Source organism: Solea senegalensis, linkage group LG7, assembly GCF_019176455.1.
Source record: "Solea senegalensis isolate Sse05_10M linkage group LG7, IFAPA_SoseM_1, whole genome shotgun sequence".
NCBI lineage: Eukaryota > Metazoa > Chordata > Actinopteri > Pleuronectiformes > Soleidae > Solea > Solea senegalensis.
In genome coordinates, this window is record NC_058027.1 from 20,562,038 (window position 1) to 20,582,016 (window position 19,979).

General features: G+C 41.2%; 1 protein-coding gene across 1 annotated transcript in view; it reads left to right on the top strand.

The window, feature by feature from the left end:
• The window catches only part of LOC122772639 (SH3 and multiple ankyrin repeat domains protein 3-like), a 73,218-nt gene that overhangs the window by 37,029 nt on the left and 16,210 nt on the right, over nucleotides 1–19,979 (top strand). Inside the window, exons 5-9 of the mRNA XM_044030827.1 lie at nucleotides 2,379–2,450; nucleotides 6,725–6,833; nucleotides 14,027–14,178; nucleotides 14,915–15,082; nucleotides 16,117–16,233. Of these exons, the coding sequence (XP_043886762.1) occupies nucleotides 2,379–2,450; nucleotides 6,725–6,833; nucleotides 14,027–14,178; nucleotides 14,915–15,082; nucleotides 16,117–16,233 (618 nt within the window). The remainder of the gene's footprint in view (nucleotides 1–2,378; nucleotides 2,451–6,724; nucleotides 6,834–14,026; nucleotides 14,179–14,914; nucleotides 15,083–16,116; nucleotides 16,234–19,979) is intronic.

The following is a 19,979-nucleotide window of genomic DNA, read 5'->3' on the forward strand; positions in this document are numbered from 1 at the left end:
GAATCACACTATTGAAATATACAGTATGTAGTACAAAGAATGGACTGACTCCTGGGCCCGTTCCTGTTCCTAGGACAAATCATCAATATGTTGAGCAACATCTCTTGTCACTTTTATGCTGATGATATCCAGCTCTATTGCTCGTTTAAGGAAAATGAACTCCTCAAACTGTCCTTTTTAACAGACTGCTTATCATTTGCAGCTAAATCAAGACAGAAACCCCGATCATTGCCCCAGACAGGGCTATACCCTCTATTAGGCGACAATTGGGCTCCTCCGTCAAGTCAAACTCGTGCAACTTAGGTGTGGTGTTTGATAAATCCATGTCCTTAGACGTCTGATGAAAAACTACTTCTTTCACCTCAGGAAAATCTCAAAGCAAACAAAACCTGAGCTTGAAGTGATCCTGCTTTCATATCCTCCCGTTTAGATTATTGCAGAGCGAGGTTTTTAACTGGGACAAAAATTAGCCTCCATTCACCAATTGATTTTAGAATTCAGATTTTAGTTTTAACTTTAAGAGCTTTGCATGGCTAAGCCCCACCTTGTATTCCCCATGATGGAACGCACTTCTCTTCCCTCTCCCCTGCGCTGTATGGACTCTGTCGATTCTTTTAAGAAGGAGTTGAAAACCTTTTCTTTTTAAACCAGGCTGTAACTTAGGGTTGATTTTACTTTGTGTATGACATCTGTGGTAGAGGATGGATGGATGGTTGTTTTTATACTTCCTGGTCTTCTTATGTGCTCTTTTCCTTGCTTATGATTGTAAAGCACTTTGTGAGCACTTACTTACTGATTAGATTTAGGAGGTCAAAGGTCAAGGTCAGTGGGATTTCATGTTTTTATGAACACAATATATTATAAGGATTTTGTTTGTTGTAGTTTCTTTTTACAGTATACAGTGTGGTTGTATACCAAGCTAGTCCCTCGCCCGGGACTAGCTTGAGCAGCTCATAGTCTTTAGCTGTCTTGAACACAAAGGAATACTTACCTTTGTTATTACTACAATAGAGGTAGTATTTTTATATTTTTGAAAAAAATGTGCTTCCCAATCTCAGTTTCCTCTGAGTTGAGAAATATCTTCATTCTTTTTTTGTTACGTGCCAACCAGTGATACTTGGTCCTGTTCTTTGCTAACAGCTACGCTAACAGGACCATGTGTCACAGGTGGGAACATAACAAAGAATAGAATGAAGATATTTCTCAACTCAGGGGGAAACTGAGGTTCAGAAGCAAATGTTTTATTCAGAGAACCTTTTGTAAAGAGGCTAATCTCTTTTTCCTCTGTGTCCCGACTGCTAGCCAGTGAGAGCATTATTGTCCATGTCTCAAGCTGGTTCTCGGGCACGCACAGCACAGTTAGTAGGACTTGACAAGGTGCCAGTACTTTATACAACAATACTTGAGTCTGGATGACGTGAGTGAACTGAAACCCTCAAACTACCACAGGGAGGTGATTCTAAATTGTTTCTCTCAACTTTGATCAAATATGTCACATAATTAGCGACACGTTTCATGACAGTTTGTCATACAAGTCACCAGAGTTTCTTCACATTTTGTCATGAATCAGCTGAAGCAGCTCATTATATTTGAAATTGCCGTGCCAGTTGACTGTTGTGCTCTTGTTAGGAGTCATCTGTCCTTTTTGAAATGGCTGATATATTTCCATTATGCTGTCAGGCTTGAGAGTTTTCTTCTTATTTACTTATCAAATTTGTATCTCTAGCGATTCATTGAGAAGACTTAGAAATTCCCCATTGCGCCCCTTTGAAGCAGAAAATGTGATCACTTCTCTAAATCAACACCCCCGCCGTCCAGAGAGAGGACATAGATGTGCCACGTCGTGCCAGCAGAAGCATGGAGATGCCATGAAAGTAATAAAACAAGACATTTATGAAGCCACGACTTAATCTTAATCCTCCACTGATCCCTCTTCACAGCAACGCAGCTGAGGTTCTAAGTAAACAGCAGGTGAACAAGCGTTCCCAATAAAGGGCTTTCAAATCCCCACTGCGTTCTGTTGTTGGAACAAAGTTTTATTAAAATCCCACGATATAACTGTGTCGTGTCCGATACCGATCACAAACTTGAGTATCTGTCGATACTGATGTCAGACCCATACAGCCATATAAGACACATTTGTGCCATTTCATTTATTTCAAAGACACAATTCTACATATATTCTTCCCCTATGAAGTCTTTGCATAGTGAAACATGCAAATATATGATTTTTGGATTGTATTGGATTTTGCATTTTTGTCTGTGTCCAGTGACTGAGAGTATTGGCTCATCCCTATTATAGATCTCACTGGACCTGTTGTTTTCCTGTATCCATTTCCTTCTTCGTCTCCTTAAGTAATGTGTCTCTCACTCAACAGTTCCGCTACAAGAGCAGAGTCTACAGGCAGCCAAATGTGGACGAGAAACAGATCGCCAAACTGCACACAAAGGTACAAACTCACTTATTATTAACCCTTAGAACACAGAGCATTTACACTGCTTTTTTCCCCCCATTACTTTGTTTAAACGTATATACAGAGGCTATAAGAATGTGCAATATAGAGTGTCTTATATCCTTTTTTTTAGCAAAACCTAGGCAATTTGATGACTGTTTTTCACCAACTATATAAACATGAGCAGAAATTACTGTTTTATTTTTTTTAAATAGGATTTAATTTGTTGGATTTAGCTCATATACACAGAAACAGAGATCAAACAGTTTTCAAAGCTTTAAATTGTAAAAACATTTATTCTGACACTATAAACTTGAATAAATGACATATTATAACAGTCTAAAAACCATAAATAACTTATTATACAAAAATCAGTCTATACATGAAACAACGTTTCAAGTTGTTTTGGTAATCGCTTGGTGCCGTAATCAAGAATTGAAACACAAGTTTTGATTTGCACAGCCCGAAGGCCAAAAATAATTGATAATTATATGATAATTGTCAGATAATTAAAGACTGAGTTTTGCTCCTGCGGGATAGTTTGACAAACGGCGGGCACAGTATCATTAAACAGCCAAACCTTTTGCCTAGTATTTTGATAAGTGTCAGAATTAAGAGCTATTTATCACAGATTTTGACGTAATTGCTATTAACTTTAGAACTAGAAACACAGTTGTGCAGTTCAATAATAACTACCGCTCAGATATGTTCAGTCAAGGGTTGTCTAATTTCCCTCAACTATATTAAATAAAATAAAATAAACAACCACAAAGATACAAAGAGGAGGATTTTCGACAGCTAGTCTGTGGAGCTGATAGTGAAAGCTTCCAGAAAGTGAATCACTCTCTTTGTTATCGGTCAGCGATGCTCGCACTTCTCCTCCACTGTGTTATTGAAATAGTGATAAATGTTGCCAGTGTGAGACAAAGTAGTGGGAGAGCCAACGCGAGCGGCCAAGCAGTAACTCAGGCAAAAGACTGTTGTGTGGACTGGCCTCAGGAGGAGTGGTGTGAAAAAAACCACACTGATTACTGCTTCACACTAAAGGTGCCGCCATAATAACAAAACTGTGTTGTTTTGTTAGTGCTCACAGATTACATAGCAGCTGTAGATATGTCTTTCTTAATGTTGACGCCGGTTTTCATGTGTGTGACGTACGTCAGCTCTCCCCATCTTTCTGTTTCTTCTGTGACGTCTGGATGCCACAACAGACACCACACTGCTGGCCCTCCTACATGAACCGAAGTTATTATTATTATTATTTTTTTTTTTAGCTTCTTCCTTTGCCGATCTGGGCCGCCATCCCACTGCGACTGTGTGTTGCAGCCAAAGCAAAACTGTTTGACAGCACTCTGTTACCAGCTCACCAGGAAACTGTGACTGTGAGCACAGGAAATGGAAAACGAGCCACCGTGAAACGACAAGAAAGGGAGAAGAAATTGAATTTTAAAAAAATGTGGTGACACATCACAGAAGGAAAACATTCACGTAAATAAAGACGGGGGGCCTTTCAAAAACAGACATTTGTTTCCACTATGGAGACATTTATTGCTCATTTCTTTTATTGGTGTTTGCAACACAATGAACACAGAGAATTTAGGCTGTTTATTTCCATTACTATGTTAAAACATATGTACAGAGGCTATAAGAGTGTGCAATATCGAGTGTCTGATATCCTTTTTTTAGCACAACTTACAAGCAATCTGATGAAATTATTATTGTTGTTTTTTAAATTTTCACCATTTTGCTCATACTTGAGCAAAAAGTACTAGTTTTCAATGCTTCTGTATGAAAGAATATTAGGGCCACATGTGAAAAAAGCCTGAATTCTGAGATTAAAGTATTCTTAATTCTGACCAATTTTCATCTCAGAATTCTGACTTTAATCTTAGAATCCAGGCTTTTTGTGGCCCTTATACTCTTCTGTAATTCTGACACTGTAAAAGTGTGTTGAAGAACAATAAATAACCTATTCAATTTCCAGGCTGATTTTTACACGAAGGCATGCCATTCCACAAAAGTCTCTCAAAAGTCAGTCTATGCATGCCACTGGAAAATCCTGCCCAGGATCGACAAAGGAGCAATTTACCAAGGGTGCGTCTGCAACTCTGTTATTGGCTGAAGCTCACACTCGGGCAGCCAATCAACCTCCAGCCTCTCAGTCCTGTTTCACCATCCTCCAGACTCTGATTCACCAGGCCTACAGACACACACACAGGGGACATATCAGCTGTGTTAAATAAAACATTGCATAAAAACTCACGCCCCTGTGCCTGAACCCTCGACATTTCCAGGTTTTGTAGCGACAGTGACTTATTGCGGCGGAAGTCGATGTCTCTGTATGTATCTATCTCTGCTTGCTTTGACTGAGTCACTTCAAATTGTGTTTTGATTCGATCTGAAATAGTTTAGCTAATAAATGTAAAGCTTGTTAAATCTGATAATAATGTGGGTATTAAAAGTAATTTAGCAGCAAAATTGCATCCAGATTTGGGCTGATTAAGTATTTATAGATGGATAAAGATCCAGCTCTATCAATCATCTATCCTCTGTTTTCTGTTTGTACAGCAGCTGTGAGGAAAAAAGGCTGTATGATGTTAGCCAGAGAAACTGTGTTTGATTCCTTCATTATTCTGTTTCTTAAGTTTGTTTATTTTGTTATCCTGTGGTAAAATTGACACGTATTTGTTGGTATCCTTTATTTAAATCAGGATAGAGCAAACTCCATCAGTGTGTTACTGCAATATTACATATAAAACGTAAAAAAGTAATTAATGGGCTCTCACGGCATCATGCATGTTGGGACAGGCTATGATCTTGACCCCAGTGCTGTCTTACTCACTGAGGACAATGTTCTGAATGCAGGGTTTCTCAATCCTGGTCCTGGTCCCACTGCCCTCGCCGCTCCAACACACCTGATTCAAATGGTCAGCTCGTTAGTAAGCTCTGCAGAAGCCTGATAACGAGCCATTTATTTGAATCAGGTGTGTCTCAGAGGTAGCTGCTGTTACTGACTGTGTCCACTGGGTGGCATTAACAAAAGGTCACTGTATTACATGTTATCTCGGAGTATAATATAGAGTAGACCACAGCCTGAACATTTGATGTAAATCACTTGTTATTATTATTTCCAGATTTCAGTCGTGTAATGTGTGTAGTGACTGACTCATAATTGTGTTCAGGGCGGCTCAACACATAAGAGTGTCAAGGACGTTAAATAATGCCTTTCATTCTTCCTAAAGGCAAATGTGAATGTCAAAATAAACGGCATATTAGCACCGTAAATGCATAAATATGACATAAACTCGTTTAAAAACTCCCTACTCTACACTAAAGATCTGGGAGTTTCAGAACAAGAAATATCACCACATTTGCGTATCCCTGCAGAGAACGAGATGCTGCAAAGGAAACCGCTCAGGCTCCAGAATTGGTGCTGTGATTCAATCGGGTAGATACAGTTCACACTGGAAGTTTTACGACTAGAAAGTAATTAAAAAAAAGCCACCTGGCTGGGACTTGATGCAGGATCCTGATGGAGCCCAATGAGCCTGCAACTACAGGCAAATTAGAAAGTCTAATCAATTTCTGATTATTTGTCAGTTTCTCTCAAATATATATGTATGTATATATACTGTATATATATATATATATATGTGTATATATGTATATGTATATATATATGTATGTGTGTGTATATATATATATATGTGTATATATATACATACATATGTATATGTATATACCCATATACAGTATATATTATATATATCTATATTTCCCTTTGATCAAGATCGGGAGCAACACGATATGATCACGACATCCCCTCCGTTTAGTCTGCCCCCAGCCTGCGCGTGTGTTCCCCTTCATTTACCTCCCAACACATTTTACTTTTACTGCCCCTCATCCACCCTCCAATGCCTTTGTCTTTGTCTGCTGCCTCATTCTTCTCTCCTCATTTTCTCCTCTCCTTCAGGGACATGCTCTCCTATCTATTTTTATCATGCGGCCTGGAAAGAAAGCACATAGGAAGAGAACGGAAGGGAGCAGCTGCTTCACTCTGCGCTGTCCCCACATTCTCAAGCCCCCCCACCCTAAATTCTACCTTCATATTCCCACATCTCCCTCAGATTAACACTGTATTGCAAACGTTTTCAGCAACTCTCCACCTTCAAAGCATCTGTCCATTGTTTCTTCCTTCCTCACACCTTCTACTGTTTCTTCTTCTTCTCTTCTTGCTGTAAAACCTGTCTCTCTCTTCTCTGGTTGTGCAGGCCAATTTGAGGAAGTTCATGGACCTCATTCAGCACAATCAGGTCGACAAGGTGTCCAAGATGTTGGAGAGAGGCTTCGATCCCAACTACCAGGACAGTGACACCGGTGGTAAGGCACCAAACATTAATGTTAATGACTGACAAACAGCATCAACATGCAGTGTGCACATAATGAGAAGAAAAAAACAGGTATCTTATTAAGCCTAATGGCGCTTTTCCACTACATATTCCCGGCCTCAGCACGGCCAGGCACGACTCTACGTGGTTTGGTATGGTTTTCCATTACTGTAGTATCTCCTCAGCATGGGCGGAGTCATCATAGCACGACTGTGACTTCATATTACATGTGACGCACACAAACTAATGACTTGTAAAGCAGTTGTTTTCGATGTACTGAATCATTAGAATCAGTAAATGAAAAAAGATTTGCTCACAGAATCGTTCAGTACTTCCTGCATGACCGGAGCACAGACTCCATCAAATGAAACACAGCGGAAGGTGTTGTGATGCGGCTCGCCGCTCGCAATCGCTGCTATCTACCGCACCGTCGCTAAATACACCAGACTCTTCTTTTTAGTGTTGAGATTTGAGACATTTCCTTGCTAAATGTTGAGGATCAACCAATGTTTTCATGATTTTCAAGTCTGTTTAAATGATTGTTGATTCTTGTGTCGGACGTCACACTTGTGACTCTACCAGTGACGACACTCTGATGGTAAAGCAGAAAAATAACCAGTGGAGCCATGCCTAGACTGTGTAGTGGAAAAGCTCCATAAAAGTTTGAAAAAGATGGTTTTCGCTTAAAGGAATACCTCACCAATTTGCATTAAGATTTGTATTAGTAGAATAGGGGTAGTATTTTTTTTAAATTGTGCTTCCCTACCTCAGTTTCTCCTGATGGGCACGTAACAAAAAACTGAATGAAGATATTTCTCGTCTCAGTGGAAACTGAGGATGGGAAGCACAATTTTTCATACATACTACCTCTATTCTAGTAATACAAAGCTAAATCAGAATCAGAATACTTTATTAATCCCTTGGGGGGAAATTGTTTTTGTTCCAGATGCTCCGAGCAAGTGAAATAGAAATACAGCAGTGGAGACCAGGCATAAACTATGATACAAAAACAGTAAAATAGGCAATAAGATGGAATAAAATATTAAATAAAAACATAATAATACAATAATAAAGTAGAGAATCTGGAAATATATACAATATACAAATTGTTTGCAATGAAGTGAGGATGAGTATAGTTGTAGTTTGTTGACGTGCTCCCGGGGACAAACGCAAACCCAAATGAAGGATGTCACCACAATCAACAGCGATACTTTCCAAAGCTCTAAGCAGCCTCTGCTTTGTCTCCGTGTAGCTAAAACCACGTTTATTTATAACTTTAACGACATCCACTATGCATTCCATGACCTGGTGTTTCTTCTTCACTTGTACGTGACATGGAAAAGCATTTTGTTGCCAGTCAACAGGCTTCACATCTGCTTTTTAGAGAGAAAGCATCTGTGCCATCTCTCTCTTTTTTTCATGTGCCCCTCTCCTCTCTGATGAATATGTGTTTTCATGCCTTTATGAAAGCACACTGGTCTTTAGTACTGAGATTGGGTTCTTTTCACAATAGTTCAGCCATTTAGAGTTGTTTCCATCCTTTCTGTCGATATAGGATGTGTTTTTTTTCTTTCTGTTTAAAATTGGAATCCTGTGACTGAAGGCGAGCACAATAGTCAAAACCATCAACAGCTTCATCTTTATTTGTGTGAACGTGTGGTTTGGATCTCTGCAGCTGAACTGTTCTTGCTTTCGTGATCAGTCCATGGTACACTCTGTTCTCTCTTTGACACTTGCGTGAGTGAGCCTATAAGACTCCTCTGCACCTGCGTTACGTTTCAATAACGCCAGTCTGTAAGGCTTTAGTGTTTAGCCTCTTGACACCCGACTTCCAGTACGTTTTAGAATTGATTTTAATTGCTTACAAGGCACTTAATGGTCTGACTCATCAGTATACGGCAGATCTTTTATCCCCCTTACAACTATGCTCGCACCTTGAGACAGAGACCTTTTTAATTGTCCCAGATTCTCAGCTAAAAACTAAAGGGAGCACAGTTTTTAAACTGTGAACTCCCTGCCAGACTGAGTCAGTAGCATCCTGTAAATTAAACTAAAATTGTACTTTTTAAAGTAACTTCAGTGTCACACAAATAGATGATAACAACATAGAAAGAGAGTTTAATGTCACTCTCTGCACTATTTATCCGCAGGTAATATTTTATATATTGTGAGGCCGAATGTTGTTGATTCTAACGACTCATATTATAAACATTACAGTATGTGAGACTGTAACAAGCGCACACACTCGTGATTGTCAAGTTCTTCTGCCGATTGATGTGTATTTATCTGGTCATCTTATTTTAAATAGGTTAGGGTTACTCCCCCCGCCCTTTTTATTTTCTTATTGTTGATCATGATGTCCTGCAACATCAAATGATATTCAACAACTCTCTCACTGGCCCTTGCAGTCCAAGAACTAGTTTGGCTCACCGGGGAATCCTCTTGCCTCTTTTCGCTCCGTCACTCCAGACCTGGTGCTGCAGCAGGTTTGGTTCTCTGGCCTCTGTGATGAGGCCAAATGAGAAACGGATGAACACCAGTGACCTTGCAGCAGGAGCTGCTGAAGTGCAGTGCTTTGCCCTCTGGCAGCAGTGAAAGGATGCGTCTCCCAGGTGTGAGCGGGAGAGATGTTTACCATGTGTTTCTAAGGGGAAAGTGTGCAGCAGCAGCAGCAGCAGCAGCAGCAGCAGCAGCAGCCTGAGTACACATAGTTGCTGCAGCCAAAGACTCGGCGCTGAGTGTTTACACTGAACCACACTGGTGATGGTGGAGGTGGTGAGCAGGTGCTTGATGTTATGTGGGACAGTGATTATAGCAGAGAATCTGTAATGATCATAATCATCTTCTTCTGCTTACTCGGGTCTGGGTTTGTGGGGGCAGCAGTTTCACAAGAGAAGCCCCGACACTCCTCTCTCCTCTCCGGCCACTTCCACCAGCTCTTCCCGAGGCGTTCCCGGGGCAGTCGAGAGATGTAATCTCTCCAGCGAGTCCTGTGTCTGCCCCGAGGTCTCTCCTCCCAGATGGACATGCCCGAAATAACTCCTCCGGGGAAGCGTCTGAGAGACATCCTGACCACATGCCCAAACCACCTCAGCTGGCTCCTCTCGATGCAGAGGAGCAGCAGCGCCGCTCTGAGCTCCTCACCAGACACCCTAGGGAGAAAGCTCATTCCAGCCTCTTGTATCTGTGATCTTGTTCTTCCATTCATTGCCCATTACTTGCAGTCATTACTTGCAACTGAGCTCTCTTTCTGCACCACAACAGACCAGCACACTCTCTGGTCTGCCACTCAACAGAGACTCTGTCCCTGTCGTCCACGCCGCGTTGCAGAGGCGTGTCACCAGGGACAGCCCTGCAACATCCAGAGCCTTGAGATTCATGGGGCGAATCACATTCACCACCTCCTTCCTCGACCATGACGACCACCGAGGCTCAACCGAAATGTGACAGTCGGGTCTGAAGAGAATCTCCATGTTGTTTTTTTGCTGTTCCCTAGCAACAGAGCTGCAGATGTACATGGTACAAGTCACTAAAGACATGTCATGCATCATAAATAAATAAGTTTTTAGGCATTTAATTGGTAACATGTTAGCTATTCAATCAAGTTGAGGACTGGCACTTACTTTTAAGTGCTCTCAAAACATTTGACTCCCATGTGCATTGAATCTTGTAAGAGTTAAGGTCCAGGGTGGATATGCCCAGTGGAATCATCTTTGCTTGGGAATGAGACGATGAATTTGAAGGAGTCAAGTGAAAAGCCTTAAAGTGCAGCCTGAGTAGGAGGAGAAATCCTGGATTAGACTTAAGGAAGACCTAATTAACATCAGCAAGCTTTGTCACAGTGACCTCACAAACCATCTCTGCCTTGTGACTGCCTTATCTTAAGAGCTGGGTCGTACTTCTGTCAATATGTGTATGTTACATGAGTGTGGGAAGGTGTGAGTAGAATAAATCTGTCGGTCAGAGGAACCAAATGACCACAGTGCTGTGATTCAGGTCTGTGGTTGTTCAGTCGTGTTCAGATATGTGAGAAAAAGACAAAAATTAATATTATGGCTGTTGCAAAAGTTCAGTTATAATTAAAGCTGATCCATAAGTTTTAATTCTTTAACACACGTTTGTGCACTTAGCATTAACTGTAGTTGTGTGGTGGTTTGTGCCATCGGAGAAACTGCAACGGTTTCCGGAAAGCTGATAAGTTGCACGTCAGTGGTTTCCATTTGAAAGACTGTTCATGTTTCAAATTGAACATGCAACATTGGGTGTTCATGTACAACTACAGTGTTTTTTTCCTAAATATGAAACTTTTTTGTGTTAAAATTGTTAATACAAAGGTAAATAACTGCCAGAAATTGAAAGTTATTCTGGAAAAATGTACATTCTCTGGCCCTTTTATGGTTAAAATAAGCAAAAAAAAAGAAGTCCAGGCGGACATTGGTTGAATTTGACTGGGTTTTGATCTTGTCCACGCTGCTGGTAATTGGTCACATATGGATGAGTGTTAGCCCGGTAAGAATGAGAGTCCAAATGACTAACAGGACGTTTTTTAAAAGGCTTTTGGTGACAGTGTGCAGAGAAATCAGGTTCAGAGTCGTGTTTCCTTTGAGCCTGTGTGTCTGGAAACTGCTCAGTGTTCAGCCGCAGTGACACATGAGGACAGTAAATGTGAAGACAGCTGCTCTCACAAGAGCAGAGGCATTCACCCTAGTTTCCCTGCCGGTGCTTGGAGAAGGGATTACCTTTACACAACTCAGCAAAGCTGCAGAATTGCAGCACTCATCTAAGGGCTGCGTTTAAAATCTCATTATCACGATGTGGTAATTATGCGGGTGTAAGTGCTGTTGACTTCACCTGAGGATTAAGGGGCCGCAATTATGTTTATTTATGACTTTTTAATGAAGAGCATCTCAGTGTTGCAGTCGCTCTTAATAACCAGCCAATATTGAGAGGACAGAAAAAAGCATATGTAAGAAAACACGAGCTGATTGAGGCAAAATACAGGTGCAGAGAAGTGAGTTTAGTTTAATGCGCTCTGAGAGTTGTTGTTAAATCTGCTCCTTATTGCTGAGGGGCATCGCAGCTTGTTACACATTGTTCCTCAGCTTATACCAGCTATTGATTTGAGCTCACTAAATAAAAGCACTGCTCTTCTTCCAGCTGCTGCCACAATGAGCACAGCTGGGAGAATGGGAAAAAAAACCAACTAATTTTTGTCCCTCCAGAAGGATGAAATCTGAGTCACAGAATCACCTTGGTTGAAAAGTGGAGTCACCACTCTGATTCTGATTCCAATTCATCATGAGTGTGTGCAGTGGGTAAAATTAGTCAAATGCGCCTTATGTTTGGTGGTCTGACGATCCAGGAAGACATGAAACACTCAGACATTCAGAATATAACTCCACCCTAACCTTTAAAACATCTAGATCTATCTAGGCTGTCGGAAACGCAGACCTGGTCTCTGATACGACCTTCACCCGACATGTGGAGAAGTAAATCACTGCTCTGCATGTGTCACAGCAGTGGCTGTTACTGACTCGTTGGCCGATATTTGCCCATTTAAAGGCAACTTTTCCTGAAAATGTGTGTGTGTATATGGGATTTTCTCCTGATGATGTAACAGAAACTGTATAGTGTTCAGGTGTAACTGTCTGTGCCTCAGTGCAGGTGACGTTTTATCGACCTCACTCTTGTGTCATTTTTGTTGTGCCAGTTGTAGAGGAGTGAAAAGAGGACACGTCATTTTCCCACTGTGTTTTCATGGCTCCGTTTAGCCTGAAGCATTCAGTGAGGTCTCAATCACTGGAAAGGTTTTTTTTATTTTTTTTATTACGCTCGTTAGATGCGGCAGACAATTGACCTGCTTTCACGAGTCCGTTTAATATCTGTAGAAAAATAGGTGAACAATGACTGAAAGCACTGAGAAGAAAAACCTGTAAAATGTAAAAAAATAAATGGAGCCAATGATGGAAAAGACCTTGATTCTGTTTCGAACATTCAAGCTTTTTATATCATTTCCTGTTCTATTTTCTGTTGCATATTGATTTGGGTTTTTTCTATCCGATGTTATTCATGCTCATCATTATGCCGCACGCAGCATCCTTTTCCTCTGAATCACACATTTCATCTGAACTCTGTGTCGTTCACTTGCTTTTAGTTAAACTCCTTTTGGCAGGTGAGTGCAGTGTCATTCATTCACCGCTCATCTACAGTGGAGAAAAAATAAAAAGTAAAGACTAAAAACGAGCCTCTGGCCTCCCTCAAGCTGCTGTTAGTGGGTAGTGAGCCAACTGTCGGAAACAACCTTGAAGTGCACAGCGCAGCTGTTCGGGAATTCAACAAGACACAATGAGCCAAGTTCATGCTGTAACAGAAACACATGCTCATGTAATATGTGTAGCTGTTAGAAGCAGATTACACGAGTATCAAGTCAAAGGTGACGAGAACAAGTTGTTCACTGACATTGGAAACGAGTCTTTGTTATATTTGCCTCACATTAGAGGATAATTGGCCAGATTTGGCCCTTCCAACAATCGTGGGTGCCTTCTGATTTTAGGCTGATTTGAACAGATTATCTGGCCAAATAATCCTTTAGTGTGAGAGATTACCAGACACATCAGAGTCTTCCTGATTTTAAATCATATGTATGAAACATGGTTGATATCTACAATTGAACAGCGACTGGGGCGTGAGCCAAAACACACATAACCAATGAGGTGCGAGTTGACCGGGAAACATACTTCTGTTTAGAACAGTAACTTGTACAAGCCGAGTCGATCCCATCTTCTCGGCCATGAATTCATCCACAGTGTTTTGCGTTTGTCAGCCTAAACATCGCACGCACAACAGCTATTAACTGTTTGATGGAACTCTCTTTGGACTTTTGATGCGGTGAATGAAATCTGGTGTTCTATGTTGAGGGCAATCCTGGGACGGGGGTCAGTATGGGTCAGTATGGAAGCTTTTTTTTCATGATTGAAACAGTAGTTCCGATTGTTTTTGTCTTAAATGTGAGTAATAATTAAGTATTATTAAGGATTAATCAATTATCGAGAAAATAAACTATAGATTAATCGATTATGAAAAGAATCGTTAGTTGCGGCTCCAACCTCCTTAAAACAGTTTATCTGGATGATGGTCACACAGTGAGACACTCATGGAAATAAAATCCTCTTGTCTTGTTTGTAGAGAGCCCGCTGACGTTCGCAGCTCACCTGGACGGTGTGGTGGAGCTCATCAAGGTGATGAAGAACGGAGGAGCTCACGTTGACTTCCGGGCCAAAGACGGGATGACGGCCGTGCACAAAGCAGCGAGGTCCAAGAACCAGGTCATACTGACGGTAAAGGAACATCTTCTTCATCTCTGCTCGCCTTCTTTACACTGATTATACTCGCACATATTTAACATTGTGCAGTAAAAACACATCACCTTCCATAACATAATAGAAGTTGTTTTTGTTTTCAAACAAGACACACATTGGTCATTTTAAGGTGAAGAAGTGTAGAGAATCCAGCTATAAAATGCTAAACTAATACCTCCTTCTCCCTCCTGTTGGCCCTCTGGTCAAAGCAAAGCCCCAAAACACTGGAAATCCTCGTCTGTAATGGAAATGTGAATTTTGTGTGCACCTTCTCTGCCACTTTTCTGTCACTTTCTCGCAAAAAAACAAATTTCCCAGTCGGTGACAGAGGGGTAAACCTGCCAGTCATCCCATGTCATCTGAATGAACACAGCAACTTCTTATGTTATTTCATCACATTTGTTGAAATCCTTCACATCCAAGTGTTTCACAATTCACATCACTTTTCAAACTCACTCTTATGAAAATAAATGTAATAATGCAGATTTCACCGTATGGTAGTTTGTGTGTAGTGAAGGTCCAGGTTTTTGACATTTTCTAACACGGTTGACTCTGATGATAATGTAGATAATTACTGTTTTTACCATAACTTACATTACTGTGTCTGAAGACCTTGTTAAATAAATCCAACGTCCGTTTCCTTATGTTTTTTTTTAATCCTTTCACACACACACTCACACACACACACACACACACACCTGTTGTCCATCCACAGACACTGCTGGAGTTGGGAGCATCTCCAGACTACAAGGACAGCCGCGGTCTGACGCCGCTGTATCACAGCGTGGTTGTGGGCGGAGACCCCGGCTGCTGCGAGCTCCTGCTGAGCAACCACGCTTCTGTGTGCTGCCAGGACGAGAACGGCTGGCATGAGGTGCATCAGGTAAACACACACACACACACACACACTCAGAGATGTGTCTTTTGCACATTGTGACAAGAAGGCATCAGTCAAACACACACACTGTGTGCATATTTGTGTGTGGGTTTGTGTCACATTGCTTATCTCTTCCCGTGGAGCTGCACCGCCTTTCCTTCCCTCCACGCGTCCCGACTCTGATGTGATAACAAATGGCGTCAACGTCAGCGATGGCACGTCCTTCTCGCCCCAACGCTGAACAGTAGACAAATGCAATTTCGTGACATCATTAACAGTCTGTTATTATGTCAGACTCCCGTCTCGTCGTCACTGAACACTTTTAGTGATCGGAACTTGACAAAACTTCAATATCGAATGCCGTCCCCATAGTAACCATACACTATCCTCCAGCCGGCTCTTTCAGTCGCATTCTGTGATTGGTTCATCCGCCCAGCGGCTTGTTTATTTGTGTCTATATTTGAGCTTTCTTTCTCTGTCACCTAAGTTAACAGCTGAGGTCACTGTGTTTGAGGAAGCAACAGGAAGAAGACCCTTAGGGTGGACATTTGTTAAACTGTGTCGGCCGTGACGACGCATGGCAGAAGACATTAGTGCAAATGGCTGAGTTTCACTCGGTCCCGCTGCTCACAGTTGATAGGCAGCCATTTCTGCTGTCACTGTGCCTCCTCCATAATCCACGCGGCAAGCACCAGTGTTTAAAGAAATGGAATTGTCTCATAAAAGACAGCGCATAAAACTGTTTGAGCGCCGCCTCACTTTTTGATTTACACTCCGTGCTGATGGGCCCGTGGTGCAGCTGAGCGTTTTATTGTGTTTTAACTTGCACATGTGTTATGATATTATCTTTAAGCTCTCTCTCAGCACACACTCATCTCTCTTCTGATAACAGAGTTCAAACCGAGGCTACGGATGCTGCTCGTCCTCCTGTGATTTTTATCTGATCTGCAACACAATGACATCTAGTGGTGGAGGCCTCACACTGCAGCTACTGTACTTTGTGTCCCTGTGTGTGTGTGTGTGTGTGTGTGTGTGCACAGGCTTGCCGCCACGGCCATGTGCAGCACCTGGAGCATCTGTTGTTTTACGGAGCAGACATGAGCGCCCAGAACGCCTCAGGAAACACCGCTCTACACATCTGTGCCCTGTACAACCAGGTGAGCGAGGGTGACCGACGACACCAGCGTGTTATTTTAAGATGTTAGCACCAGATGCGCTTCTGCCCTCAACTTTTGAGGGTCATTGGGGTGAGCTGGAGCTTCTCCCGGCTGACTATGGGCGAGAAGTGGGGTACAACCTGGACGCATCACCTGCCTATCACAGAGACAAACAGACATTCACACTCACATCGGGGACATTTTACACTCTCCAGTCGAGGATGGTCAAACTGGGATTTGAACCTATGACCCTTTGAAGCAACAATGCTAACACAACACTTGTTTTTGCCCCATCAAATTAACACAAATTAGTCATGAACGTTTCACTCATAAAAGTTGTTTAGGGTTAGCTCATGTAACGCTTCACTAGTAATCACTAGTTTTGGATCTTCACATGATTATTATTTTCCACTGTATGAGTGGACACCAGTGTGATTGACAGGTGGTATTGTCCAATAGGAGCTTGATGCAGGCGATTGCCTCCGAATGTCAGTTTGCAGAATTGTCAACATGAAGCAAGACAAATCATGATGTGCTTCCTTTTTTGTCTTTGATATCCTTTTGGGTTCATATGAAGTGTGTTTATTTTTTTCTCTGCTGGCATTTTTGAAAGCAATTTTGAAAGTTTTTCATTCATTAAAAAATGTGTTCTTTGGGACATAAATAAGGCGATGCAAGTTAAACATAACACTTGTTGTGTTGTTGGTAGAGATTTATTATTATTTTTTATTATTATTATCTTTTGTGGCACCTGGCAAATATTCCATATTACAAAATATAACAATAATAAAAAAAAAACTAGCAAATCCGCTCTAAAAACAATCACTTGTGTATATCACTTATCACTAGCTTTTTATCTGCTTCCAGGTTGAGCATTTTATGGTTTCAGTGGCCGTCCAGAGCAGAAGCCATGGTTAGGATTATTGACAGATGAAATGATTATTGATTGCTTGATTGACTGCTGTAATTAGGCTCCGTCGCATAGCAACCGCCGTTACATGTCCCGGCTGCTTTAAGGGACTATTTCTTTGTAAACTAATGTTTTATGAAAACTTTAGGAATAAGTTCATAAAAGCAGTTAAGAAGATCATGTTTAGAGGTAATTATAACTTGAATATATAATACAATGTGAACATCTGTGCAGCATTTTTTAAGCTTAAGTGTTCAAATAAAGAAAAAAATGATTGCAGAATAGGATATAAGAAAGACATGCCCCCTTCCCCATGAATGCCAAAGAAAATTACACTTCAAGCAGCATGGAGTCGGCACTTAAACCGATATTAAATGAGGTCAATAAGTAGATAATCACGTAGTAAAAAAAATAAATATGCAATTAGAGAAAACCCTCTCATATAAAGGATACAAATATCAGCATTATTTTATATTTCGTTACTCAAACAATGCAAACACAAACACACAAAAACACACACAAAAAATAGAAAATCCTAAAAACATGAACCGTGTTATCATGCTGTCACTCTCTCTACGTCGTCCTCATGCATTAGTGAAGGGGGCGTTCTGCCAAGGCTGAACAATAAGTGTGCACGTTAGTGTCATAGAGAGAACGCGTCCTACTCTGTAGTCTGTGCCGCAGGGGCGTTGTTTGCTCATCACTCCATTGCTATAAATGACAAATGTGCGTGTGCCTTTCACGTAAATTGAATATACAGTATATTAAAAACAACACACAAACACAAAGAGCGTAGCTGCTCATATAGTGGATGGAGGGAGACGAGTCTGACCCTTTATATCTAATAATATCTAATAGAATAAGTGATGAAATAAGTGTGTTTTTAGGTCACATTTGAACACGCCGAATATAGAACCTGACACTGACGCAGAGAACTGCGGTGCTCCAGTATGGCACTGGGTATGGAGAGTGACAACGTGGTGAAGTCACTGGAAAATACTCTATAAATATAGCGTACATTTATAACTTACAAACTTGCATCAAATCTATACGCTACTCTTAATTGTCTGTACTCACAAATAAATCATGTAAGGGACTAAAACATGGTCACTGTACCATGCAGGCTAATAGTGGTTATGTGATGAATGAAATGAATAAACCATTCATCCAGCAAGCCTAGTAAAAAATACATTAATAATTAACCACATGTTAATTAACTAACCATACAACCAAAAAGACATGTGTGTGATGAGCTTTTCTTGATTCCCTGTGTTGTATCTTACATGTGATATGTTCAGTTTTATATTCTTTTTTTTTTATGTGTGATTACATCACGGCTATTCACTGCAAAACAAAGACGACGCCCTCGGCAGAACTGAGGTGATCTGAGTGTTCTTGTTATCATGTTTTTATAAACTATTCCTAGAGTCGATGAGTCCTTATCTGTGCAACCACAGCCACGCCGTCCCTTAGAGAACAGCTGAAGCTGAGCTTCAAGTGGTTTTAATGCGGAGGCTGCTACTGGAATACGATAAATCACTTAAAGGAACACTTCACCGATTTGCATTTAGCTTTGTGTTACTAGAATAGGGGTAGTATTTTTGAAGAATTGTGCTTCCTATCCTCAGTTTCTTCATTCTTTACTTTGTTACATGCCCACCAGTGACACTTGGTCCTGTTAGCGTAGCTGTTAGCAGAGATGGCGGACACTGTTTACATTCTGGGAATGAGGTCCCGCCCCCCTACAAGTGGGTCTAAAAAGTGCAGAATTATGTTGCTGAACCTCGTCCTGATCAGCTGAAGTAACACCAGATCTTGCTTGTACAGTAAACACGAGACATGATGGCTACATGACCTAATCCTTGTCTCTTCTTAGCTCTTCGCTCAGAAACACAGTAAATCTAGACTTGTCACACAACCATGATTTTTGTTTGCTCCACGGGGAACTGTGAATCCTTGTTTCCCCAATTAGCCTCACTGATAAGTGGCTTTCTTAAGACTCCTCAGCAGTTAAGTCCCAATCCCCGGCGTTCTCTCTGCATTATGCATGTGGAAGTGCTCCTGTTACGCACTATTAAACACGGCCATGAGTCGTAATGTTGATTCCATTTCACAAAACATTCATTCAAGGCCCCCAGAGATGATGCTTTTACTACTTACCGTCCATGTCTTTCGCTTGACCCTTCTGATGTGTGCGCTGTATTTATATTTTATTTTTATTTTTAATTAATTGTCATGTTATTATGTCACTTTTAGGAGACGGTTATTTGATTCATTTAGAATCCACATTTATCTGTACATTTGTACATGCACAATTACAGTATGAATGCCTGGGAAATTGCCCGTACAGGATTCGGTGGTAATTGGAGCTCAGCTTACTCCTCGCAATAAATCATTATTTCCTGAGGAAAAAGAGACTCTTGGCTTGACGCTGTCTGTTTTCAGGTAATGCACTTTCCCCAGTTGTCACAGAGCTGACTCGGCAGATCCCAAAGTCTCACTTTCACTCCGCACTCAGTTGCTCCTGCTGCAGATTGTACCTAATTTCTCTGGCTGCACTTGCACACACTCTGCAGAGGCTCCTTTTTTTTGTCTCCCATGGGTGCGTTTGCATCTTATTTACAATGTTCATCTACCGGTGTTTAAGCGTGTGATGCTGGTGACTGCAGCAGCTTAAACATCCCCCCAGAGAACAAGCACACAGCCTCATCAGTCAGCCTCTAATGGCCATAAATATTTAAACTGCGCGACAGAAGCCTGGAGCTGATCCTGATGTGGAAAGCAAACATTTTAAATATGATTAACTCCGATTATGATGTGCGGCTTTATGTCGCAT